The sequence below is a fragment of the Branchiostoma floridae genome, chromosome 2, assembly GCF_000003815.2.
Source record: "Branchiostoma floridae strain S238N-H82 chromosome 2, Bfl_VNyyK, whole genome shotgun sequence".
Classification (NCBI taxonomy): Eukaryota; Metazoa; Chordata; class Leptocardii; order Amphioxiformes; family Branchiostomatidae; genus Branchiostoma; species Branchiostoma floridae.
The window spans coordinates 24516729-24544647 of record NC_049980.1 but is presented as its reverse complement, the minus strand read 5'-3'; the positions used below and the strand labels follow the sequence as shown (position 1 = coordinate 24544647).

The following is a 27919-nucleotide window of genomic DNA, read 5'->3' as shown; positions in this document are numbered from 1 at the left end:
GTATGCTAAGCACAGAAGGTGGGTGGAGCATGGAGGGACTGTGTCGTAGACTGCTGTCTTGTCTTCTATACGTCTGAGCTTTCTGCATGTCGCTTAGTCAGTGTTCTAGAGCTAGTCTGTCTCCTGTCTTGCAACTGCCAACTGGTTATGTATGAAGAAAAATTATACTAGTAGTTTCTTCACTGAAGTCTTGAATGTTAATGTGAAGCATATGATTATCCCAAGTTGTTCATTATGTGAAAGAGTTCATACCTGATATAAATTTGTAAATTTGCCCATCACAAACATTTTCCTTAACTGTAACTTTCAAATCTTAAAGATGAACTTAAAGTTAGTACAAAAAGTTTGATAAACAATAAGGGCATTGTCTGTTTGAAGTGACTGCCAATGAAACTGAAGTTCCTCACTGTTTACTCTCGTGTGTAGAAGGAGATTTTGGTTCTGAATCCAGAGCTGTTGTAAACCCCATCATTGGCCCCCTTTCTGTAACATGCAGGCAGAGTTCTGTTGATTCTCTCATGTCAAACTCTACTTTCCTCCTGATTTAAATCTTGTGACTGTATGTTACACAGTTTCTTATTGTTTCTAAGCCAGACATTTTGCATAGTAGAGCTGCTGGAAATTGAAAGGCATGATGCTTTGTTTCTATGTAGCACCTATGGATGTCCTCTTGCCGCCAAAAGAAGAAAACTTGCCAGGCAAGGTTCGGACAAGAGCAAGAAGTCAACCGACAAACAGTCCTCCTCCACGAGCGAGGATCTGATGGAGGCTGAGGAGTATCCCTCATCAGACGTAGAACTGACCAATCAGAACGATCCCAATGATGGGGATGACCAGTCCAATGTCATGGAACCCGAGAGTGCAGAAGGCTCGGAAGCTGCGCTGGAAGAGGAGCATATCAGGAATGATACTGCGCCACCCCCTCCCTTAGAAAGCCCTGACGAGAACTTTAAGAGCTACGAGGAACTTGTAGCGAGATCGTTGATAAGTCTCAAAAAGGCAGCTTCAGAGCAGATAGAACAACAACAACAACAACAACAACAACAGCAGCATCTACAGCAGTCGGCGGAGGGTCAAAGTCAGTCTCCAGATAATTCCAGTGATCAGCAACAGCATTCCTCCGTAGCAAGCTCCCCACAGAGCGAACATTCCAGTGTAGGGTTCAGCCAGGACTACTCTGAGGAACGCAGTAGCCAGAACTCTGTGGACATTAGGGACGAGATTGATGAGAACAAGTATGACGAGGATGAGAGAGAAGCGATCAGTGGACTGGAGACTCTGCGTAGCCAGTGTGACAGTCTGGCGCGACAGCTCAGCACAGAGCTGGTTACCTTGGACTGTGGGAGTGGGAACTCCTCTCTGAACGGGTCCGGCGGGAGCTGGGTGCTCGACATCGACGGCCAGAGAGGTAAAAAGCAACGCGAGCCAGATGACGACAGTTCATCTAGTTCAGGTGGGTGCGTGACGCATCCAGGACTCCAAAAATTTCTGTTTTCCATATGCTGATTTTTTTCAAGGGATTCTTTACTTACAGTCGAAGAAAAAGATCCTTCTGGAAAAAAGTCTGTCCCCAAATTATTTATTGGAAAGGAGTTTGTGCAAATTTTCCAAGCTGTTGGTTCAGGACGTCCTTTCTTTCCCGGCATAATGTCAAGGGGAGTCCTGAATCCGTGGCATGCGGGAAAAATATCCTTGATGAGCTAGAAAACGTCGTTATCAGGAGGTCAGACGTTGGCTTACTTATATGCTTCTTCGACTTCTAACCACAACTTTGTTTGTTCTGTTGTATGCGCTGGTGTGAGTATGTGCTTAGATTTCAGTTTGCCATCCATATGTTTAAATTTTTATTTTACTAACAGTTGTGCAGTAGCCTCAGAGCATGTACATTTTAGTATGTATTATCAGGACTGTGCTATTGATGCCTTTTGTGTAAGGTTAAGCATTCAGATTCCAGTGGTTGCATCACAATCGAATATCAAAGATGTATGAAACATAGAGAACTGAGAAATAACACCACTGCCTTTTGCTGTAAATGTCCAAACTAACCATTTGTATATCTAACCTGCCGTACGTACCAAAATTTATTGGTTTGATGAAGTTCTTGATGCATTTTGCTCCTATCTCTTGGTGCCAGCCTTATTGTTTAGAATTTAGAAACACGTATGTAGAGCTACAAAGTAAAAGTAAGAGAACAATAAAAGAATATCATTCTTGCTGCTCACGTCGAAATACCACTCTTGCTGCTCACGGCAATGATTTTTCACCTTGTAAAATTGTCCTAATTTGAGCCTCCTGGTTCGTTGCAGACAGTAGCAGCTCGTCGTCATCCTCTACATCCTCGTCTCCCGCCAACTCCCCCCCTCCCAGCCCCGAACCCTGCAAACACTCCGATATCAAGGACGACCACTATGCTGGGAAACCCTACTCCGTAGAAAACATCACAGGTGCTGAGATTCCCAGGACGACATTGGAACAGCCTCTCCCTCTGGCGAGAGAAAACATCGCCGTTATCAAACCTAAAGTGGAACTTGAGCGGATAGCGGAGGGTCTGACAACCATCAACCCTGTCGGTGTGTCACCGTCTGCGAAGGAGAATGTTCCACAGTCGAGGCAGGACTTTGTGGTGCCAAAGGTTCCAAAGACTCCACAAGGGACTGTACGGAAAGGTGAGTTTAGGGTTAAGGGAGCGACAAATGAAAGGCTTGATGGCACATTTTGTAGATAAGGTGACAGCAGACTTGGCCTGCCCCAAAGGCATCTGTGAAGAGATTTCCTAGTTGAACTTAGGAAAAATTGCAGGAGTGGTGATAAGTGTTTAGAAAAATAAACTTATTACACATTGTGGACTCAAAGTGGATATTACACACAATGGGCTTAAAAGTATGTAATTGCTTCATGATCCAAAATTCCTGTATTGTAGAGAGAGAAGGTGACAGCAAGTGTCCGACGCCAGGCTGCAATGGTACGGGTCATGTGACAGGGCTGTACTCTCACCATAGAAGGTGTGTATGATATTGTTTTTTCTGTGTGTATTTTCTGATAATCTGTTATTGTGAAATGTATGATAATTCTAGTGATTAACTGCTCAATTGCCTAAGTGTGATTTATAGCGGTAAATTGAATGAATATTTTTGTGAAATTATGACAGCAAGCATTTCTTTTTGTATTTCTTCACATTCATACATTTGTTACATTTCCAATTGTTCTACTGTGTTGTTACTTATATGTCATACCTGTTTTTCTATTCATCAGTCTGTCAGGATGTCCTCACAAAGACAAGATACCACCTGAGTGTAAGTTTCATCTTGGCTTTTCTTGTCACTGATTGCTTTTAAAAAGAAATCAAAGATTTCAGTTAAATCAACCTGTTAAAGTATTGGGCAGTGAAAGGGAAAACAATTTCCTCCGATTGAAGAATAGTTTTCTTGAAGACATTGATTTTTGTCATAGCAGAGAGCATTTAAACTTGAAATAAAATTTTACCATAATATGTACCGTACCCACTGGTGGCTGTTTTCAGTTAGCTTTGCTATGGAGTCACTATTTCTATAGAAACGTGAGTTGTGTGCTTGCGTGTTGATAGAAGCTGTTCAATTGTATAAGAAGGATAGAAAAGTGTGGCTGGTTTCCTTGTAAATGACACTATGTTCCAGTAATATGTATGACATGGCACCCAGATACTTTGCCTGTCACCATAATAGTGTTCCTAACAAGATTGTGAAGTCCATCATCTTACATGTTTCCACAGTGGCCGAATCATTGTGCAGTACAAACAAAGAAACGTAAGTGTCCACCCCAACTTTTCTCTGCTCTCTCTAACCTCCCACTTACTCCAGTTGCCTTGTCTGTTCCACTCTTCCAGTGTTGGCTGCACATGAGAATGTGCTGAAGTGAGTATGAGCCAACCATTTCTGCTCTTGTATACTTCTCCTAACACTTCTTCTCTTCATATATACTTAAACCTGTTATATCTCAGAATTTGAACTTTGAGAATTTGACACACTCATGCAGAAATACATACGTTTACATTTGTTAATTTGTGTAGGTCCAGAATCATTAAATTGAACTGAAAGAAGTCTTTTTAGATTATGTTGGGCAACTTACTGACTGGTGCACACAAAATTTTATTATAACCATGTTCCTTGACCACTGTGGCACTCCATCAGGTGTACTAAATTTGATACAAGAATTTTTCTAGAACAAAAGAAAAACTTTGTAGACGCGTATTCAAAAGAGGATTATGTCATCTTTATTGGTTATGAAGTAAGGAGTTGCGCAGTTTTGTCAGAGTTTGATGGCAGTTTTTTCCTTCACAGATGCCCCACACCAGGCTGTACAGGAAGAGGACATGTCAACAGCAACCGGAATTCTCACAGAAGGTGAGGGTCAAAGTTCTATAGCTTCCTGCTTTGTATAGTTAGTTATCATCAGATGGGTCAACCAAAAATAGCGCATGAGTTGACTGGTAAGCTTATGCATAATTAAAACATGCTGGTTTCTTGTACGCATGTGTACCCATAATTTTGAATATCCATGCTCGTGCAGTTGATTGTCTGCATATTTCCTGTAAGGGCTTTTGAAATTTCTTGTTACGTGTGTATATGAACTGTGGAGAATTTCTTCTTGGAGTGTTAGCACATTTTATCCTTCCCTGTCTGAACATGTATTTTCCAGAGAAGCAAAGGTAGTACACAGTCATGTTTTGTCTTTTCAGTCCCACGTTTTGGTAGATCTGTATTTCTGCTGCTTTAAAGATCAATGTGTATTCGAAGCTGGTTAGTTGAAGCCATGTTGTTGTCTTTGGTCCGGACAAAAGGGTGTGGCCTCACCTTCTTTAAAGATGTTGTGACATGCTCTTGGTGTTCAGTGTTTGTTTATGTAGTAACATTGAAAAAGATGTCTGAATAGGTGAAAGCATTGAATTTCTTGGTAAGAATTTCTTTTCCTTTCCTTTCACAGTGTAGTTGTGGTTTTGATCATTGCTGACACATTTTTTTGTTCCTTTCTAGTTTATCTGGTTGCCCCATTGCTGCAGCACAGAAGCTCAACAAGCAGCAGACTAAATTACAGCCACATGTGGAGAACAAGACACCGCCAGGTGTACCTTCTGATAGGGTCCTGAGGTTGGTACCCCAAATCTAAATGATACAGCTCTTAACGTAAAGGCAGTTAGAATAGGCAAATACACTTTTCAATACCAGAATGCATTAATTTAAGGACATTATGTTCTGTTATGAATTCTGTCATGTGCAGCATTGAATAGATAAAATAGATGGACTAACAGCTAAATGTCATGGGCCAGGTATTACTTTGTGTTGTAGTGTAAAGTATATTGAAATACATATCATATGATGTCATTACTTGCCCTGTAATGTTAGTCCAGAAATTTGTTTTTTGAATCGTCAACTTATTTCACTCCAAAACATCTACAAGATCTACTCTGTCAGCCTGTTAATCTTATACTATTGAAGTGCACTTCATATTACACTCAATTTTGATTGGTTCTAGCCTTTTTTTCTTCGCTTCAGTCTAAAGTTTAGTTGTTCTAGAAAAGCTGTTTTTTTTTAGCATCTTGTTTTTGTTGGCATCTTCAGTCACATGACAGGGATGGACCATTATAGACAGAAACAAGTCAGTCAGTTTACATGACTATTTCAGCATTGGCAAGCCATGAACTGTTTATAAAAGCTGTAAAGCATCTTAATGACACTGCTGAAGCATTAGAATGTTTGTATTTGGATGGTGTTTTGGTACCAATTTTGTGATACTCCATGGTATGGTCCATCCCGTCACACCTTGTTCTCTTCTTCTGTCCTCTTCTTGCCCAGACCAATGTGCTTTGTGAAGAAACTGGACGTGGCTCAATATGGCTACCCACCCGTCGTTTCCCCTGCTATCCCTAGGACCAACCTTGCCAAGGAGCTTGAAAAGTACGCCAAGCTCACGCCCATGGAGTACACTCCATACGACCCAGCGGCGTACCTAGGGAAGCGTGCCATTGCGCCCAAGCTTCCAGCTCACGAGAAGAAGCCGCCACAGGCACAGCCACAGCCGCCACCTCAGCCCATTTTTGCAAAGCCACCGACACCGATGTCTGTCTCCCCCGTCTCTGTTTCCGTCTCTACACCGACGCAGAAGGTGGAGTACCGTATCGACCCAAACGCGGCGCGCATGGCGGCGACCGCCATCAACCTCTCCACAAAGCCCCAGCCTCCGCCTCAACAACAGACAATGCCGATGAGTCCAACGACGCCGACCAGCGAACAGAACTTGATCGTCGACCAGAATGGAACTCTTGACCTGAGCATGAAGTCCAATCAGAGTCAGAATCAGAGCCAGACTGCCACGGCGGTCACCCCCCCTCCCCAGTCCACCCAGGACGACAGGTTTATGTACCAGAGGCCGAGTGTGGTGGTCAGCACCAAGAACCTTAACATGTCATCGTACTCTCAGGACAATTACAGCACCGAATCCCTAACGTACGGCTTGAGCTCGCCGACCTACACGACCTCCATAACATCTGGCAGGACGGACTTCAACCAGGGATATGTGTACGTATGCCACTCTCTGTTTCTAGTGTCAGGTCTGTTTGCAAAGTGCAACAGAGACAGCGTTATTGATCAGTTTTTCTCAGAAGTAAATTATAGAACCAAAGAAGTTTTAAAGTTGGTAGAAAATTTGATACAGAGATTGTCCTTGGTGAACATTTGCAACAGTTTGTAGGTATGGTAAGTATTCTTTTGTATACAAAAATAATTATTATAAACTTACATGTTTCCAGACAAAATGAGTCTTTTTTAGTAGAAATGAGCAATAATTATGTCTTAAATCAACAGCTTTTTTAGATTTTCTATATATCCAGATTTACTATTGAATGATCATATTTGAATGCTGCTTCTTTGGCAATCTTCATATAATCAATGATTGTGATAACTGCTGCTTCGGAGATGTGATACATACATTTATAACCTACTCTTAACCAGTAACATTGCTTGCAGGTCTGACTTCTACACACTAAGCTCCTGCCTTCTTACTTTGCATGTCAGCTAACAAACTCTTCCACTGCATGTCTCTTAACGCAGCCTCAGCCCCATTAAGAAGCCTGAGAAGACGTAAGTTTGGTTGATTTGCTCACCCATAACTGCACAAAGACATGAGGCTGGCTGTAATTAGAGTACTGCGTTTCTGCCATGTCAGATGTGCACTTTGTGTCATGTCATGTCATGTGTGCACATTTAGTTTTTGCCACTTTGAAGACGTAGAATTGGAGTGCATATTTAGTAAGACTGATAGCCTCTCTAGGGATCTAGGTTGCCCATCTTAGAGCACAATGACAGGAAATAAGATGTCCAATAAGACATTAAGTTGATAGAATGTGTACATAACAGTTTTTAACACAGTAAGGAAGAGGTCCGCCCCTGAGATGTTTACATATTTACCAATATCAGAGCTGAGGAGAGGAAGAGATCTGTGAAAGTTACAAGACATCATATACACATCGTACATGATGTCTTGTGTAACTTTCACATAGTTCTTTTACGGAACCAAAAATCGATCATTAGAAACTGGAAATATAGATGATGGAAACATTTCGATTCACATTACTGTTTGAAACTCTACATACATGTCAATTTCCATCATTAGACAGTGCCAAAATCCACATCATATTCGCCGTTAAACAGTGAAGTTTGTATTGGAGTACTGCATTCTGACCTGAATAGAAATCAGGCCCTTCAAACCTGTCTGTTCAAGCACCTGTTCTATCCCTTGATATAACCCTCATCACCCTGCTCTGGGTTTGCCCTCCTGTCTAAGTACTCTAACACTCACTAACTGATGTCCTGTAAATTGGTGTGAAGGGTTCTTTCCCTAATGGCCTGCCACTTTACTAACAAGCCAATCATGTGTAGGGTTATATTTTATGTTGAAGTGGATCTATTTCTGGAGGTTGAATTATTACTACTAGTAGACTTTTAAAGAAAAGTATCATACTTGTGCTACATAAATCTACTTGACAACAGAAAGAAGGGTACATTGATGAAGGTTAGACGAAAGACGGTAAAGAACGTCTGAAATGTCTGACTCTGTGAGACAGTTGTTTGATTTATTTTTGTACAAAGTAAAAATGAAAGTAAAGTAAAAAGGAATGTAGTTTCAGAAGAAGTTGTGATCTCTCAGTGATTCACAGTGACAGTTGATGGTGCTATACGTTACCAATAAGAGTTCAGACAGAGGTAAGATGGTGGTATTTTCTGCCAGCCAGCCGCCGATCGATGAGTAAACCTGTTACATCGTTCTTACGAACAGGTGTCCCACCCCGGGCTGCGATGGGTCAGGTCACGTGTCGGGTAATTATGCCTCACATAGAAGCCTGTCGGGCTGTCCTCGTGCTGACAAGAGCCAGATCGTGGCCAACCAGCAGGAAATGAAGTGAGTTGTCAAGGTTTTAATGATTTTGCTCTCTTTGCCTCTTTTCCTTCCAATCGACCGGAAGGCCGAGAAGCTGCTGGTGGCCCGACAGGAGTCACCAGCAGGAGAAGAAGTGAGTGGGATTTTTGAGATTCTTAGGCACTTTTTTTGGCTTTTGCTAAGCAACACAGCTAGTTTGCTCTTTAAGGAATGGATAACCAGTTTTCAATCCCCAGTGCAAGCTTTTAAAACCTTAACATTTTTTTTAGATTTGCTAACAGCGGTGCATTGAAAGACAGATTTATCAAGCTATTTGTCTTTCATTTGCTCACATCATTGGGTGCATTGAAGGAAGCTTATCTTTTTCTCATAGACGTAACCAACAACCAACAATTTCACAAAATCAAGGATGGAACGGGTAGCTGACCCATCTACAGAGCTGTGTGGTACATTGGGCATTAAAGGAAAATAATAGATTAAAATATGTATCTAAAACTGGGAAAAATAGTGTTACTTATGTGTTACTAGTAATACTTATTTTATTTCAGATTGACTAATGTAATTGTGCATATAATAATTGATGGTTGTCAAAGTATTAAACATGATTAACTTATTATTTGTTGGAGAAGAGAAGGTACTTCGCATATAGATGATAGGAAGTAAACATTGTTGTCCCTCATCCATACTTAGGTGTCCGACGCCCGGCTGTGATGGCTCAGGACATGCTACTGGGAACTACTCTTCCCACAGAAGGTACCGCTCAAAACTGTGACTCTGTGCTGCAGTTTCTGTTTGTAAAGTTTTTAAAATTTATTATCTAGATTGAGAAGTACTTTGTCAATACATGTACTGTATTTTTTAAATGAAATGGCTTTGTTTAATCTGAAAATACAAACTTCCAGCATGAGTTGACATGATCAAAATAACGGATTGCTCTCAGACTGGTATTTTAGCCTTATTTCATAGCAAAAGAAGGTTGTGATTGCTAAAACAGGTAGTGGACATGAGGGTTTTTCTTTGAATCAAATGAACCCCCAGCTATACAACCTAAATTTGTCCATTCATTGTGGTTATCACATCAAGTGAAAATTCTTGTGGTTATGTCCAGTTCTCATGCTCCATTTTGCTCCCCTGCCTCCAGCTTGTCTGGCTGTCCTCGTGCGAAGAAGATGAAAAACTTGCTGAAGGAAAAGGAGAACGAGAACGGAGCTGAGCCAATAAGGTTGGTGAAAATTCTCCTCCGTATAGTTTTGTTTCATGCAAACATCATCATGTGAGTTCAGTAGAGACTAGAGAACGTATTGTGTATTTAGTCATGTTAGCCGTGATGTGTGTCAGTGAATATGTCCGAAGTAGAGATCATTGTTTCAGGTTGTATTTTTATTTATTGTGGAACTAGATTTCTTTGGTGGTCCATCACCTGTTGATTTTATTTTCTTCATGTCTGTTGATGTGACGCTTAACAATACCAATACTGCTGTCTGTATTGTCTGCACATTACTTTTCCTTCCATCAAAACTTCATCTGGCAAGGTGCCTTCTGCTTACCACACTCTTTTAAAGCTGGCATACATGATTATTGTCAGTGTTTCCCCTCCAACTTTTTCTGAGCCTGATTACCCCTTCAGAAATGGGCCGGTGATTTTTGGGTCCTTATCCTGAAGTGATATACATACATGACTTAAAGCATATAACAGTGAGTTATCACTAGGGGAAACACTGTCTTTGCATGTTGAGAACATCCATACTCAGTGGCCATGGTGACTTATCCATCAGTAAGCTCAGCAAGAAAAGTAACCTTTTTAACAGGACTGTGTTGCCTGTCTTTGTGACCCACTCCCTGTCTTTTCTACCCCCTGCTGTCAAGGATGAAATCAGTGTACTATGGGTGAGACTCCTTACCCTGATCTCGCCATGCCTTTTTTGCTCAGTCTACAGCATCTTACCCCAGCTCTTTTTATAGATCACTTATAACCATTGACAAGCTCTTTTCGTGTTTTAACCACTTCTTACAGATACGTCACTGTAGAGACCATGATCATATCGTATGAAGCACATTCAAGGAAAATGTAGTGATATTGATTACTGATGTGATTGTTGGCTCCTTTTTATTATGTTTCTTTGATTCATCTTTTGTTATCTTGCATTAATGCTACAAAGCATATACAAAGTACAAATAGAATTCTATGGTGTCAGGAAATGTCTTCCAGTAACCAAAATGGGTGCTTAAAGCTTCTTGCCCGTGCAGTTTATGAATCATAAACTGAGATCTACAATGACAGTTTTCCTACATTTATGTGGTGGAATATCTGTTTTCAACCAAGGGTGTAACATATAAATTTTCTACTCTTCTACTTATCCTTTCTCTCTTCCTTGTTAGTTTCTGTATGTTTTAAACCCATTGGTCATCAGAAATAACAAAACATCTCACTCTTCTAAAACCTGGTGCCTACCTTCTGGAACATGTTAGGTACTAACTAAGGCAGCTGGTGATGGATCTTGTACAGTATAGCTAGGAGTTAACAAGATAGGATGTGAAAACAACAACCTTGCTGTTGAAGTCCTAAGATCCACAAAGACTTCCTTCTTGGTTGTAGACTTGGCTGCCACATGACTAGCCCGAATGACCACACGAAGCAGTCTGTCACAGCCATTTCCAGCTTCCAAGTGGAAGGGCAAGGACATTTTCTTTTGTTTTTCCCTGCTTACTTTTCTTAATTCTCGATTTGAGTCGTGACCTTATAAGAACTGTTTCCTGTAAAATTGTATCTGATATTTTGTGATTTCGCTTTGTTCAACACTTAAAATGAAAAGCTAACAAATGACATGAAGACATATATCACTGCAATGACTTCAGTAGATGACAAATTACCCACACTCAAATCTGCAAGTCGCACCCACAATAGCTGCACCAAATCTCCATAATTTTATTGACTATGGTAAACATCATTAATTTTAAAAGACAATAATTGCATGGCTGACTAACACGAAGCCCTATAGGACAAGATGTTACACATCAATTAAGCACAATGCTTTGTTGGTTTTGTACAAACTTGTAAACAGTCTGCTAGCCAAGGCAGTGCGCTTTTTAATTTCTAACAATAATGATATAATTGTACTTCAATATTATATAATTGCTGCAGGACTGTTGAACTACAAATCATGAAATAATGAAACACGAAATGCTCCAGCTTTAGTATAAAGCCCATGTTATAAAGCACTTTTATTTGCAGAGCATGAACCAGTGCTACATCTCAAGCTTTGCAACAACATTGTTGAAACCCACAGATGTCTACTTTAGTTTGCCAGCTAAATTGCAGAGATGTTTTCGATCTGCAAGCTCCCCAGAGTTTGATTGACAGATGAATCAGACAGCATTTTGACATCTTGTCTGCATGTTCTGATTGCAGGTGCCCAGTACCGGGGTGTGATGGGTCAGGACATGTCTCTGGGAAGTACGTCACGCACAGGAGGTACGTACATGTACAGTTGTAGTCATGCCCTGAAATACTTGACAATGTGTTACCTTGTTAGGCACTATTTGCATGTCTTACTTTTGTTATAATGTTCAAACTTGAAATTCCAGTTCAGCAAGTTCCTTTAAGTTCAATATGGTTTCAGATTCCTTACAAGTGAATCCTAACATCAGCTGCAAACTTGTTTTAACTGTGTGGTCATAACAGATTTGTTTCTGAAGGTTTTATGATGCACGTTCTTGACTTCTGCATGTAAGATGGCTCTGTAAGACCCTGACTTACACAATTTTTACCTTTTCCAGTGCTTCTGGATGCCCTTTAGCGGCCAAGAAGGGCTTCAATATCAGCATGTTCCGTGATGAAAATGGTGAGTGCAAGGATGTCCCCGGGTATTGGAGATCACCTGTCCAATCTTCCAGTAAGTGGACACGTTAGCGGACTGTTTGTCAGGCTTTGCTGTAAAATAGCTACTCCTATCTGATGGCTATCCATCCTCCTGCACAAAAGTATGCTGAGATGCATTCAATGCTTGGTTTTCTTATCTACGTTTATCCTCTGTGACATACGACTGTTGCTCCTCAATTCTGGTCTTAAGCACAGGGCCTAAGTTCGCGTTTATCACTCCATTCCGTGGCTTTTGAAAGTTAAAGTAAAACAAATGCCTCACAAAGTTAGGGGAGGGATTAGTCATGGCTCTTCTCGTACATTATTTTCAACCTTGCTGCCAGCATTTTATTTGCTTGACGTTCTTGCAAATAGTGAAACTGTTTTTTAACTGTGAAGCTCTTGACGTTTGAGAGTGAATTTTGTCCTGTAATATGTTGGTGTCTGACTCAGTGTTGTACCTGACATCTGCAGGCTCCTACGACCTCCCTTTATCCAGCCAGTGGAGCAGGCCGAGAATGGACGGGCTGGTGTGCCCCACCCCGGGGTGTGATGGTTCAGGCCATGCCAACGGCAGCTTCCTCACACACAGAAGGTAGGGTAGTCTATCAGCATATAAACGACATAAGGCCCAACCAGTATAGAATGTATCGTATGCATGCTTACTTAACTTAACTTTATCCTTTTGCTACATCATGTAGACTAGGAATATCACTGGCTCAAGGTGAATGTAATGAACTTTATAAGATTTTATGTAAAAAGAGATTAATTCTACAGAAGTTGTCATCTTCTTTTGGAGAAATTAGTTTGTAAAGTGTTTCCTTAAAGAAGGAAAAAATAAGACATTGTACCTTGCATACATTCTCATCTCTAAATTACATGTTTCGCTACCTCCTAGTTTGTCTGGCTGTCCCCGCGCCACTGCTGCAATGAAGAAGGCCCGCCTAACCTCAGAAGAGATGAACACCATTAAGTACAAGGCCAGCAATGGTAAGTAGGGTCCTGGATATTCAGTTGCTGGAACATTGTATCAAAAGACAAACAAATAAGGTGGTTCACAGTGCTCTCTTACTTAACTAACGACTACTGGATGGGTATCACTGCATTTAATAGGAGTAATAGGAATCTTTCTAAATGTGTGCCCAAAACAGTATGGATTTGTTGCACCAATGTGCAAACATCTGCACATTGACACCCACCAAGAACTGTTGAAATTATTATAATTATTATTAATAGGAGTACTGAAATGGTTGAGAAACTTTAAAGCAAGGATGCTGAGAGTGTTTGAGTAGACCTCTAATCTGGAACATCATTGTCAGGTATAGAGAACGATGAGGACATCAAGAAGCTGGAGCAGGAGATCACAGAGCTGCAGTCCTCCAACTCCCACATGGAGGCGCAGATGATCAAGTTGAGAACACAGGTAACAGCTTGTCTGCAATTCTTCCATATATATGTACTGTCACTTTTATGGTTATTGTTGTTGACAGATTTGTAGAATGGATCCTGTTTCTCTGTCCACCTCGTAGACATGCAAAAATCAGTGTAGCCTTTCTCTGATGGCCAGTTTGTTATTTTGAGAAGCCTCATGTGTGACATATATTAAGGAATTATTTTGTTTGCTGTCTTTTTGTGGCATTCTTCTGATGAAGTATCTGACTCACTTATTGAAAATTGAGTAATTTTGAGTTTCTTGTGTTTTGTTGCATTGTCAAGTGTGATATACTGTAAATTCATTTATTTTGGATGGGACTTTATTTCCTGGTGGAGGGAAAGGACGTTTTCACTGTGTTTTAAGGTTGTGGTTGAAAGTAGAAACATATTTTGCAATGTTAAATTGCCAATGGATAGATTACCGTGAAAACCGTGGACATGAAACAACCCCCAAAATTTCAAAAATATTTACAATACCTTTCCCATGACAACAGATCACGTCAATGGAGAACAAGGTACAGCAGGGGGAGAAGGAAAACAAGGCGATAGAGGATAAGAACATCAGCCTGAAGGAACATCTGGAGTTTCTACGGTCCAACCTCATCCAACACTTACAGGAGATCAAGCTTCCAGGGACAAACGAAGGCCCTACTGAGGAGAACTTTGACTCCTACATCTCATCCCTACGGAACCTCTGCCTGGAGAACTACACTTCTGAAAACAAGGCACTCTTCCAGGCTGTTAAGGCTGCATTAGAGGACTTTGATGTGAAGGTTTGATTTCTTGATAAGACATTCTCCCCTTGTCGGCAACAAAAGTAGCATTTTAGATACAAGGCTGTGATTGGGTTGTTTCGGCCGATGGGCTAGTGATGTACTGTGAATTGGAAAAGCCGGCCCGATTGGCTGATTTCTTATGATGATCATGTTATGGCAACCATTGTATTTTAAATCCTAGGTTGTGATTGGGAAATGATGAAATCAGGTTGGATTATAAATGATTTTGACTTTTTCTTGATACAGCAGTTAAAATTAATTGTTTCAACATGTTGTTTTAATGTGGAAGACATGGAGTCTTTTTATAATGTTAGAAATCCTTTTAGAAATCTCCTCAAAGATATTTAGGAAAAGTTTATTATACAGTATAACATCAAACAAGTGCAACAGAGACAGAATTATGTAAAACTTGCAGTACTTGATAGATGAAGTTTTGTTCCAAACAAAAAATGCATAATGTTATGTATCACATCATTCACATGCTACATTTGTACATGTATGAATGAATTTCAACATTGTAAATACGACATTAGTACAAAAGTGGTATAATTGTGATGTATTAGACTTCTATGATGCATTGTGACATATCCGTTGTGCATTTGGATTATGTGGTATGAATACTATTTAATACGATATGCAGATTTAGTTAACAAATGTTTTAATGATTCTAGGAACATAGGAACATACTTTGAATGACAATGATGTTTAATGATAGCACACAACACTTGCAGTACATAAGCATGCAATCATTGCTTTGCTAAACATATGAGAGATATATGGGTACCAGGCACAGCCTAATGGCTTGATAGCAGTGTAATATATACATGCTAGACCTTCCTTGACTCAACTGTTGGTTAGATACAGTTGTGGAATAGTAGTCACATAGATGTCACCACACCTGTACATGGCTGCCTCCTGATTCAGCTGTAAACTGTGACCCCCTACTTTCTGTCCTCCATGATAGCTCATATTGAAACTCTGCAGTGCTTAAATAACATGATAGGGGTGTTAGTGAAGTTTTACACATGTAGTAACATAACTTGTCTAATGCCGAACATTTTGGTATGGTTGGCAGAATTCTGAACAGACAACTTAAAGTTTATAACTATCTTTTGCTGAAACTTCTTTATCTATTTATTAGTATTATTCCCAGATGCCCCATTCAGTGCCCGTGTCAGAAAACCAAACTAGAGGTAACCACAATAGCATGTGTAATAGTGACATTTCTGATAAGCTACATTCTGTACAGACTATAACAGTATTCAAAAAGTCAACCAATCAGTTGTATAGATATTCCTACATGTCAGTTATGATGTGGATAGTGCAATGAAGGAACAGATATTGTGATACACAGCAGAAAACCCCATCTGTTTACTCTCATACATTCCAAACTATACTCATTGTAGATAACACAATCACATACTAGGTGCAATCACATGATATATCTCATTTTGTAATGTGAAAGCTGAACTAGGTCCAAAGAGGGGAGTCAAGGTTGGAGCAGACAGCACACTGGTCTGGTTTTTGTGGTATATACACGGAGATGGAAAATGATTTTTCAAACATACCTTCCAGTACACATCATGTATGTGGCAAGTCTTCATGTTACCTGATATAAGACATTTTCCATTTCTCTGAACCAAAAGGAAGATGAACTAGGACACATTTTACTAGCTATACAGTTGTGTGTTGTGGTTAGACCAACTTCAATTTCTACGTAGACAGACTGCTTCAGTCAAGGACTTTCCTAGTTGTGTCCTGGGAGGGATTTTTACTCACCAAACAAGTCATGAAGATATTTAGGTACAAGTAATTGGTATGGTTTTAGCTACTGCTGTATAAACTGAGAGAACTAATAGGTAATATGGACAACAGACTGTAGCTCACTCTTTCTGGCGAAATGGGCATTCCTCCAGGCATTTAAATGTTTTCTAAAGATGGTTGAGTTTTAAATCAACCACGTTAGGTACGTTATGGTAATACAGTGAGCGGCTTCTGATTGGTGGCAATCTAGATTAAGCATCACATTGTGCAGTTGATCATTTTTGTGGACATTTTGCATTGTGGCAAGCTTAGCACAAGCATCGAGTGTTAGTGGAAGTAGTAGTTGGTGTCTCAGGCAAGCCATAATTGAAACGCTGAGGTGCACAAAAAGACACTTGCCAAACTTGAGTGTTCTTGACCCTAGAGAGGGTAAAGAATGCAAGGATTCAAAGTGAATATTTCTGTGGATATATTATTCAAACAACTTGACTATTCCTTGGATATTCCTCAAGTATAAGAAGTACAATACTTTGACCAGAGGATATATATAATAATTTATTGAAGTGTTCAGGGGGTCTTTATTTTTGTGCTATTTATTCTGCTGCAGACTCCTTTAGAATAAACTCATGGATTTAATTACACATTCTTTAGAATGTTATGGAAATTTCAAGAATCATTTCACATTCAAGTGACCATTCTATTGAGTAGTATATTTGTAAGTATAGAATTTTTGAATGTAGTATATTTTGGAAGTTTCGTGATGTAGAATTTATAATGCTATTAACATTTTGTCACTATATTTATATTATTTATTGTCATTTTTCACCGAAGACTCAGTTGTATTTGTATCTGCGCTTATTTTGTATGACACAAGCTGACAAAATCAGAGCTAGAGTATAGCTGTAGAAGATAGTCAATGTAATGCTGAAAATGATGATAGTCACTAAATTTGTGAAATATTTCAAATTTTTATTGCAATGATCAGTGCATATTTGTGCTTGTCCTTGTGCATGTGCAACTTCAACTGTTTTGTATACCAGGACATGGAAAGATTGTCCTACCATCTGCATGTGTTGTACTTGTGACTTAGCCAAAGAAATTTGGGCCATTTTAAGTGGAAGAATTAAATGTCTGATACACAAAGGATGAAATGGTTGTGTACTCATTTTTCGTCCCAAGCTCCGTGTTGATGGGGGAGGGGCAGAGATTGGATTAATGTGGTGGGGCATATGTATCAGTTAACTGAAACTTGTAAGCATTCTGACTAGGGGTGGGTACCGGTACAGAAAATTCAGGTCCGGTTCAGGTGCAGAGGATCAGGTCCAGGTCTGGACCCGATTCAGTATGAGAGAACATGAGAATGAAGAATACTCAAAACAATGGTTCATTTCGCCACAAAGAAGTATGTTTTGTGGACTATTTGACTCCCACTGGCATTCTAAAATCTTAAAAGACTAACTGCCTCTGTTTGATTGACTTAAAAACTTTGTAGAAAGGAATATAACCTCTACTATGCTTTGCTATTGTTATTTTCGTTGACAGGTAAGCCCCAAAACTTGTGAATTCCTGATCATATAATCTGTTTATTTTCTAATAGGTCCAACATTTGATCCACCAAATTTTTTTCCGGACTGGTCCAATAAGAAAAACCAGTTTTGTACCGGTACCCACCCCTAACTCTGATTGCTGGGCCTTCCTGGGCTCACTCATCCTGACATTAGGTACAGTGATAGCAACAAGACCAGAGGTATACAACAATCTTGGTTTATATTATTTTGCTCCACTACTTGCTTTGTTTTGCAAAGTTTTACAGGTACAGAACTGCTATAAATACATGCTGAAAACAATGACCAGCATTCTTTAATACATGTTTGGCTATGTATGTACATGTACAGCAATCTCTCTATCCAATGAACTCCTTGTATATCTAGGACTTCTCTGAATTACCACAAACATTGGCAGCACACCATCATAGTACAATGTTTCTGTCATGCTTTGATCACGACATTTCTACAAGAACTAGTTATACTTAACTTGCAAAGTCTTACAGTCTCTGTATCAGATACAAGTTCCTTGGTGGTAGCATACATCGCAACAAACACCTACAGTAATATAACTCCTGTAGACTTCTCCCCAACATTTGGCATATATCTAGACACCTAAATGCAATAGTTCAGACTCTGAGCACATGCACATACTGTTGTGCAATGGGATGAACTCAGAGCCACGCAGAGACAACATATCAATCCCAGTTGTCATTTTACCATCAAACATTCGACATCATCATAATGATTGGAGTTCAGCCTTAGAATTTTGCTCCCATCACTGCAGTTTACACATGAAGCCATGACTCAAACTCAATACAATATTCCACCTACACTTTTGCACTTTCTACAAAACTACCATTTCAGCTGAATCTTGGTATGTGCATGAGCCTACCCCAAACAGAAAGGTCTGGTGGGGTAGCCTTTATAGATCACTTGTGTTTGAACCACCATAGTCATACCAGTGGTTTGATTTGGTGCAGTCAAAGTTGAGCGAGAAGATACTATAACACATGGACAATTTTATGTTTACCTAACAAAAACTCAAAAACAACAGCAAACAAAACTCGAAAAAATACTACTAACTCTTTCACGTTACAGATACAAATGTATTTCAAAAGAAAATGTGTCCTTTGTAACCTATCAATTTTTAAGCTAAATGAAGCTTTTCAAGTTTCAACCAAACATGACTATTCAAAAGGCAACAAGTTCAAGTGTTCATTGAGAACACAGAAACATCACTGCAATATTTTCATAACAAACATACATCAAACATCAGGGCTCAACACTTGGATAATTATTGCATCACAAAACAAGGGTAGTAATAGTGTGGAATGTTAACAGCCTTGGAAAGCTCTAAATATGATATTTTAAGAAGATATAACACAGCATTAGCTAGCAGCATGCATGATTGTGACCTTGAGGATAAATTGAAAGAGACAATGATTTGCACAATTTGCAAAAATTACAAGTAATCATTGCCAGACTGTCCTAAATTAGTGACTAAAATTTAATACACCAGAGTGTTACTAGTACTTGACTGTTCATTGATAGTGCGTGTAAGCACTGTTAACAATATATCCTCTTGAATGTGATAAACTACATGTGCGTAACATGTACACCACAGTAATATTGAAGTACATGCAAGCTCTGCTCTTGACAGAAACCAGTAGTGTTGATGTTGTAAATCATACTTCAGATGTGAATGTGATCTACATACAGTTGGTGTTAAGGCACCTCTCATGAGATACGCAGGACTTGGTAATGAGAACATCACTCAGGTATTGGTGCACAGGCTTCAAGTGTTTACATGTATGTCACCAATGAGTCAGTCAGACACTAAAATACAACAGTTCCTGGTGAAAGGCAACCATCATAAGTATTTTTCCATAGACGCAGATCTTTGTACAAAATATACACCCATGTTATTGACCATCTAACCTCGCAAATCATACTTCTTGTTCCAACCGTGATGCTATCACCGGCAGCCACTTCAGAACTTAATATCACTGCTGGCGAAAAAAGGTTGAACATGTGGCGTGTTTACTATGACATCACCGGCAGAAATAAACTTGATTATGAGAGGAAGTATGTATGGATGTATGATTTCGTACATTAAATATTCAATTGCATCAGAAGGGTGTTTATTTTGTACAAACAGCCGTGTTCATTGAGTAATGTTGTAATGACGGAAAGTAATCAATGTTGAATTTTGGTGACATAAGCATTCAATACATGTTTGTACAATTTACAAGCTTCACCAGGTACTACCAGTACTGGTAAACAATGTAAGCAATGGAGCAACCGTCTCGAGTAAGACTGTTCACTCACAGCCTAGTATTTTATATGGACAGTCACAAATATAGTCAGGAACTTTCAAGCATTCTTTGTAACAGTTGTGCTTTGTGTTCTTCTGATATCACCTTTTTGCTGCTATTTTCCACCCCTGAGGTTTTCTAGTTGTGTTTTTTTAACATTACAAGATACCTATAGTGCTCTCTTATGGTGTGATACTTTCAGCCAAAACTTCGGAAGGGTTTAAAGCAAGTGTTCCTTCCCCTGGACAACAGTTTCCATGCCTACTCTTAATATTTTGCAACTAATTATAAGCTAAGCTTAGTATTTACAGCTAAGATGATTTGGGAAAACAAGATATTGAACAGAGTTGCTAAAAATATCATTGGATTAACATGATCTGTGATAACTAATTTCTGCAAGGATGCAGTCTACTGATTGGATAGTATCAAAGCTAAAGTCTTATATGCTAAAGGACAGAATAAAGAGCTTTTTACTCAGGATAAGTAATGGAACAGAAAAAATGATGCGTAAATACACTATGATAGCTGTTTCTTGTCTAACATCAGATATATAAATATACTTAAGTCTAAGGTCAGTGCTTACGTTTACTTGGTTCTATAGTACATTAGGTACTGTTTTAGCGCAGGAGGAAGGGGTAAGAGTTCGATCCTCTCCCGAAGCGGATTCCTCCTGGGTTTCTCCGCCTCCTCCTCCATCTCCTTCTCACTCTCTTCACTGTCTTCCTTTCTGACATGGTTGGGAGGACCGTCCGACTCGTGGTCCCTCACGTGGTTACGGCGGTGGTACCTGTTCCGACGCTTACGTTTTCGCTTGGGGCGGGTCGAGGACATGCCCTCCTTCAGCTTTTCCGCCTTGACGTTAGCGCGGAGGATTCGCCGAATGGAGATGCGACACAAGTCTTGGAGTGTGCGGCAGGAGCAGTCAGCTGTAGGACATGTTAGAGTAGATCAGGACATTGCGAACAAATAATGTCTGACACGTATGATGTTCCAGATAGAACAAGCAACGTCCATTAAGGATTTATGTCTATCAGACTTGTCAACAGTACTAATTACAAAAAATGTTAAACACAATTGGTAATATCAAATATAAACTAGAGTTCGGCGACCTCATACCTCCATGAAAATTTAGAGCTTTCCTAAATCTAATGAAATTGATTAACATAAACATAGACATAATTTATGCATGGTGTTGTTCATCATTGACTAACGTACACATGTCACAATTATAAAATTCCCATTATTAATCATAAAGCGGTTTTGCAATTTTTACATAAATTATGCAAATAAGCTCCTCATTACCACATTTGGTATCTGCTTATACTCCACCTATCATAATTAACATGTGTTACACTTATTGAAGTCCAGTTATTGAAAACAATGGAATAATACAATGTCCTCATTAATTATGCAAATTAAGTCCTCATTTGCATAACATGTATATCATTACGAACATCTTTGTCTAAGGTACCCGCATGCCTAATATGATGCCAATCTGTCAATCCTTTCTGCAGTTATCCGCTTTGGAGTGTCTTGACAAAAATGCCCCTGCAGTTCCAACATTAGAGGGCTGAAACTTGCTCCACTTGGTCATGGCACTAAAAGCTATCTACCACCTAAATGTCAAGACCATAGCATGTCTGGAACAAGAGATACATTGAAAAAACTGCTATGATATAATATTCTCATTAATTATGCAAATGTACTCCAATTTTGCATAATTAGTATCTTATCTTGTACAACATTGTCTAAGGTACCTACATACCAAAAATCATGAAAATTCGTTGTTCCCTTCTTGAGTTATCGTCTTCAGAAGTTTTTGACAAAAATGCCCCTGCTGTCCCAAAATTAGACGCTAGGGGGCCCAAACTTATGTCATTTCTTCCTGAGCACAAGAGCTATCTAATACTCAAACATCGTGGCCATAGCTTGTTTAGAACACCGAGATAGCAAAACCGGAAGTTGCGCTGCAGTACCAAGGAGAGCCGCTAGGGGGCCCAAAATCTAATCATTTCCAGCTTTCATCACACACTACCAACACACCAAGTATGAAACCAATCCATCCAGCCGTTCTTGAGTTATTTTGTTTACACACACACACACACACAAACACACAGACAGACACACAAACGCGGGGTAAAATATAACCTCCATGACATTTCATGGAGGTAAATACAATTACGTGACTTTCTCTGAATATGTTCAACTCTGATATCGTTGAAGAGGTTCATCAGTCACGTATGTTTAAGTTACTATCAATTTTCTTCGAACAATGACTGTTTATTAAAGGTAGAGAACGTACCTCCAAATTTTCGATGTCTGTCAGTACATCTTGGACACGGAGAATGGTCTAGTCTCAATCTCGTGAGAGAATACGAGACTAGACCAGGTTTGATTAGATCATCTGCCCCCTACACTCTGCGGAATGCCTTAGTGAGACCAAAAGACCCCTTACTGCCTTGTGAAAAATGTGGAGTTATCTACAAAGTTGCGTGTGAGGAGTGTGGTGAGGTGTATGTAGGTGAAACGGACAGGCCTTAGGGGAAACGGACCATGGAACACCAAAAGTCCTTAGACCGTCTGGATAGTAAATCCGCGTTAAGCCAACACCACCTGCAGTCACGTCACTTAGTTACTACCAAGCCAATCTCGGACAATATTGAAATCATTGACCTTGAGGCACGCAAGGCCCACAGAAAGATCAAGGAGGCTATCCACATCCAGCTGGAGGGAGCAAAACTTAACCGCAACGAGGGTTGGGAGCTTCCCAAGTCCTACCTACCTCTTCTCCGCAAGGAGGCGGGGGGAGGGGGCAGATGATCTAATCAAACCTGGTCTAGTCTCGTATTCTCTCACGAGATTGAGACTAGACCATTCTCCGCGTCCAAGATGTACTGACAGACATCGAAAATTTGGAGGTACGTTCTCTACCTTTAATAAACAGTCATTGTTCGAAGAAAATTGATAGTAAGTTCAACTCTGATACTTAAAAGGCATTATTGTCTGATGTCTCATGTTCTTGTTGACCTAATAAAACACAAGTCTTGCATTTCATCTCACTAAATAGTAAAAGGGGAAATTTACTCAGTGAACTTAGTCTCGCATTTTTGTGTCGCCCCCAAAAAAGGAGAATACTGAACATACGTAGCTCCACTTGGGGTGCATCTGATTTCTGTGGCAGAACCAACGGTGCAAAAGATACTGGCAGGATGTTCTTGGTCTCCCAGCTGTTCTGTCCTGTGCGTGTGATTTGCTGTAACTGCAAGGTAGGAGAAAATGATAAGCCTAATATCATTCTATCCTGGACAGGCAAAACACTTGTTAATTGAGTAGAATTGACTTCAGAATCCAACATGTGGTTATTTATTGGGGATTATTCCCACAATATCAATTGACCTAATAAGACTGGAATAGAAAATCAATACTGTGCTATAGCTGACAAGAAGGAGCAGACATGACACTTCAAGTGGATTACCAGTACACTACACATCATTACATGTCCCTGTTCAAGGTTCAAGGTACACTAAACACTAAAGTTCTACAGAAATGGAACTTACTTGGTCCTCAAATGGCATGACGAGGATTCCCCCTATCTTCAGCAGGTTCTTCATGTAGTTCTCATGTTCTGGTGGGCAGGCAGCTCCACAGTACACACGGTCGTATGTCTTACATCCTGAATAATCAAATAAACATGTCACCGGTATACACACTTGGGGGAAACTTTTCAATCATGTGACGTTAACACCAGTACAAATACAAGAAGAGCACTAGGAATTCAGTGGCAAAGACCTTGCGACTAAGCCCATAATAGCAAGCTCTAAATTGCACAAGTTTAAGTTTTAAAGTGCTACATATTGTGTACAAACTTACAAACTTGCAAAAAATGTTGACAGTACTTCGCAAAACCCATCTACTATTAGTATTAATCTCCAACCTCTAGTCTGTCAGCTTGTCAATAGTTTTACGAATACATTCTATCTAGGTTTTTCTGTTATGCAATATACAGACCATGTTCTTATTGTATGTTGGAGCTCTTGAAGACTTTTAATAATCTTACAGGCTATATGGGAATCAAAAAGAAAATAAAGCAAATAAAAAAGACTGTACTTACCAGAGGGAAGCAGAAGGCAGTTGCCAATAACAAATCTGGGCTCACAGAACTCGTAGTCATCAAACACCTCAGCGTTCTTCATGAACCAGGACAGCTTCTGCTTGGCATACTCCACCACATCCTGGTGGATCTCCACCCCGTGGTTGATGCCAAATGGGCCTGAGACAGATAAATGGTATGAAAAGCAGTGTTAACCACTGAAAATATATAATTTATAAATAACAGAGTGTACTTTTTCACTTACCTCTTACTCCTTGATGTATGGATTGGAACTGTGATTTTTTTTCTTGAAAAAAAAATCTGGTCAATTGAAACTCAGAGAGAACAGTGTTCCTTTCAAGCAACTTGGCTTGCATAATAATTACATTAATCAACACTAATTTTCTATTATCAAATATTTCTCAATTCCAAATATGACATTAACCACCTCTCTGATGACTTCTGCAATAACAAATTGAATGAATTTTCTCCATAGATGAGTTGCAAACCAGTAGTTAGCCTTTACAATTTTAGATGATGTAACAAAAATTACATACATGTATATTTTGTATTACAAAAATTCTGCGATTCTAGAAGATTGTAAAAATGTACATTGTCCTTGAACCCAGAAATGTTACATCTTGACCTACAAAGCCAGCAGTATGGTACATGACGCACACACTGTGCCATGACAACACTGAGTGGTGGTAACAGATCAGGCATCCCACTGGCACAATCGAGGATGTAAAAAAGCATTGCCTTCGCATTGTGATTAGAGGTACAGTGAAGGTCAGCACCATTTCAGTGCAATTTGGTCCTGCCGTCAGCACTCCCTCACACACGATCCATACAGAAACAGGTGTTACCATAGACTTGCAGGCTTCATCACAATCATTTCCTAAGCACTTGAGTGGTCTGAAGGAATCACAGCGCTAATAAAATGTGAATGTTGACGTCATTGGCTGGATTCCTGGTGGGAGCGTACGTGGCATACAAACAGATATGTAAGATCAGGGGAAAACTGCTACACATTGCATATGAATTGGGATGTCAAAATCACTTACTACTTTTTACACCTCAAGGATAATTCTTCTTTAAGAAACTGTCACTGCCACTATGATTTTACCAGAGATACCAAGTAAGCTGTGGGGAAGTACAGGCAAGAAAGGATCAGTTTAAAGGAGAATCCAGGTACAGATATTTTGTAAAAGAAAGGATTCTGACATTTTCTAAAAATCCATTTTCTGTTGCACACTAAATTGTATGATACATGTACTTCAAACTTCATTTCCATTTTCTCTTCTTGTTTTCAAAGTGTTTTCCTATTGCAATAGCTCACCACTATACACTACTCAGGTACATGGAGAACAGGGTACCTACCCAGTATCAATCCCACCATGGTACTGAGGTAGCCAGTTCCACACCCCAGGTTCAGAAAGGAGAGGTTGGGCTTTAACTTCAGTGATTCCATGACCTCCGAGTATATACATGGTGCAGATAAGTGTATGTTCCCATGTTTCCATGCCAAGTCCTTGTACGCATTATCTCTGTGTTCTTCTAAGTAGTAGTCCCCTCGGTCGATTGCCCGAAAGACCTCTTCAACCTTCTTGGTTTTGATGTAGTCTGCCTCCTTTAGATTGTCGACCAGCTCTTCATTGTCTTCCCCTGCACTCACTGCCCCTCCCATTCTGGCCACTGATTGGTTGAGGGATGTGCAGGATGGGGTAAGATGATGTCAAGTTTGGATGTTTCTGATTGGCTAAGACTTCTGAATAAGATCTCTAGCATATGAGTGCATCAATTTACAAGTCACTCAGACCGTCAAAATCAGGAGAGACTAAAGAAGACTTTGACTGGTAATAATTTACGAATATTGGTTGGCTATAGCCAATAAGAACATAGGTTGTAAGTAGTCAGAGACAGGTGCGGCCTGCAATGAGCCCCTACTGCCCAGGTATAGTGAAGACACCCATGTCAGCTGATGGATTGTTTGATTTGTACACGCAGTATCCTGGACTTCCTGAAGGAGCAAAAAAAAGAATAACAACATTTGAAACTACAAAAATATAGTACAGGTAGGTAGGAAAATAACATCTATCTGAAGACTTCATATCATACCTGGTTAAACTATACATAGCCCAAGGGTTTGTAATCAGTAAAAGACCACAATCCATTGATGGTGCACAACATTCACAATATTGGGAAATAAACAATTACAATATGCTTCTCATGTACTTTGTGAAACAACAATAACAAGCCTAACTTAATAAAAGTTAACCTATTTTCTTGGGGACTTCATGGTGTGATGGGAAAGGAGGTTTTTGTGGTGCTTTTGGATAAAATTATTTTGTAGTACAGCTGCTGCAGTAAAACATTGGAAAAACATGTCTGCTGCATCTGGCATAAATTGTATGTACAGTCAAACCTGTATTAGCGGCCACCTTTGCATACCGGCCACCTGCCCATAGTGGCCACTTTTTGTTGGTCCCTTGGATTCGTAATGATTAAGAAATAGGCTTAGCGGCCACCTGTCCAACGCGGCCACGGCCACACGATTTCCGGTCCCGCAGATACAAAAACACTGCCGATACGGCCACGCGGACCGCTGATCTATGTTTCGGCACGCGTTCGGCCATATACAGCGGCTGTATCGTCACCCTACGCCGGATTTAAAACCTCGTTAATTCATTTTCAAAACAAAACTTCGTAAACTGGCGCTATCCATACCCGCTGGCAAACGAGGTCATATAAGGTCAACAGACGACACCAATATTACGGAGCGGTAAATTGTGGTAAAGTTACTTTTTAATACACTATCGCTTAGGTTAATTTACACCACAAAAACTTTCTAAATAAATTGTTACAAAGACAAAATGATATGATCTTTAGACTATTTTGGATTTTATTCTTACATTTATTAAGAGATAAGTCTAAATGACGAGACTTTTCTTGTGAGTACCACATTAGCATAATGGGCGAATCTGACGTGTGAACGCGAGCGGGAACACACGGACGGCGAAGTATCAAAGGATCCAAGACGAAAGATCAAAGAAATATGACGATACCGGTCTCTTCAGACAATATCAACTGTAGAACATTTAAAACTTTTTATAGCTTTTGTTTTCTTAATACATATAGTGTAAAAATCATTGCAGTACATGTACAGTACTGTATTATGTAAATAAAGACCAGTGGGTACTAAAACCATGTGTGACTTATTGTTTGTGGTCAATTAATTCGCATATTCTCTATAGTGGCCACCTCTCTATAGTGGCCAATTTTGACCAGTCCCTTGAGTGGCCGCTATAGACAGGTTTGACTGTATTATGTTTAATAACTTATTCCAAGAAGCATTTCAACCCATATAAATCCATCAGTCAAAGTCACTTCCCCTAATTTTCCTACATACTTTACAAAACTCACTGACCATAAAATAACATCAAAACAGGCACCACTGAAAAAAAATCAATAACCCTACAATTAGGACATGATGCATATTTCATGTTCCTGGTAAGCATGTAACAGATTAGAGATTGACAGCCATAAAAGCATACACCATTTTAAAGCTAACACTTGTACATGTACTTTGATGATTGATGATTTTAAACTACCCAATTCTATACTCAATGCATGTTGACCAATATTGTATATTGGTGTCAATTGGATTTAATCAATTGAATCTTTTGACACCTTTGATCTGCAATTAAAAAGTTAACACCTTGTTG

General features: G+C 39.7%; 2 protein-coding genes across 2 annotated transcripts in view; one reads left to right on the top strand and one right to left on the bottom strand.

The window, feature by feature from the left end:
* LOC118410058 (myelin transcription factor 1-like protein) overlaps positions 1-17393 on the top strand; it is a 38636-nt gene extending 21243 nt beyond the window's left edge. The window contains exons 7-25 of the mRNA XM_035811536.1: positions 654-1453; positions 2307-2666; positions 2921-3002; positions 3253-3293; positions 3749-3782; positions 4317-4379; positions 5010-5123; positions 5829-6551; positions 7083-7112; positions 8308-8430; positions 9100-9162; positions 9551-9631; positions 11006-11083; positions 11819-11881; positions 12187-12302; positions 12743-12863; positions 13167-13258; positions 13588-13691; positions 14197-17393. Coding sequence (XP_035667429.1) covers positions 654-1453; positions 2307-2666; positions 2921-3002; positions 3253-3293; positions 3749-3782; positions 4317-4379; positions 5010-5123; positions 5829-6551; positions 7083-7112; positions 8308-8430; positions 9100-9162; positions 9551-9631; positions 11006-11083; positions 11819-11881; positions 12187-12302; positions 12743-12863; positions 13167-13258; positions 13588-13691; positions 14197-14481 — 3373 coding nt within the window. The 3' untranslated portion in view covers positions 14482-17393. The remainder of the gene's footprint in view (positions 1-653; positions 1454-2306; positions 2667-2920; positions 3003-3252; positions 3294-3748; positions 3783-4316; positions 4380-5009; positions 5124-5828; positions 6552-7082; positions 7113-8307; positions 8431-9099; positions 9163-9550; positions 9632-11005; positions 11084-11818; positions 11882-12186; positions 12303-12742; positions 12864-13166; positions 13259-13587; positions 13692-14196) is intronic.
* A 599-nt stretch (positions 17394-17992) lies between these two features.
* LOC118410059 (protein-L-isoaspartate O-methyltransferase domain-containing protein 1-like) overlaps positions 17993-27919 on the bottom strand; it is an 11233-nt gene continuing 1306 nt past the window's right edge. The window contains exons 2-6 of the mRNA XM_035811537.1: positions 25575-26214; positions 24216-24374; positions 23662-23777; positions 23249-23363; positions 17993-21030 (exon numbers count right to left, since the gene is read on the bottom strand). Of these exons, the coding sequence (XP_035667430.1) occupies positions 20690-21030; positions 23249-23363; positions 23662-23777; positions 24216-24374; positions 25575-25881 (1038 nt within the window). The 5' untranslated portion in view covers positions 25882-26214 and the 3' untranslated portion in view covers positions 17993-20689. The remainder of the gene's footprint in view (positions 21031-23248; positions 23364-23661; positions 23778-24215; positions 24375-25574; positions 26215-27919) is intronic.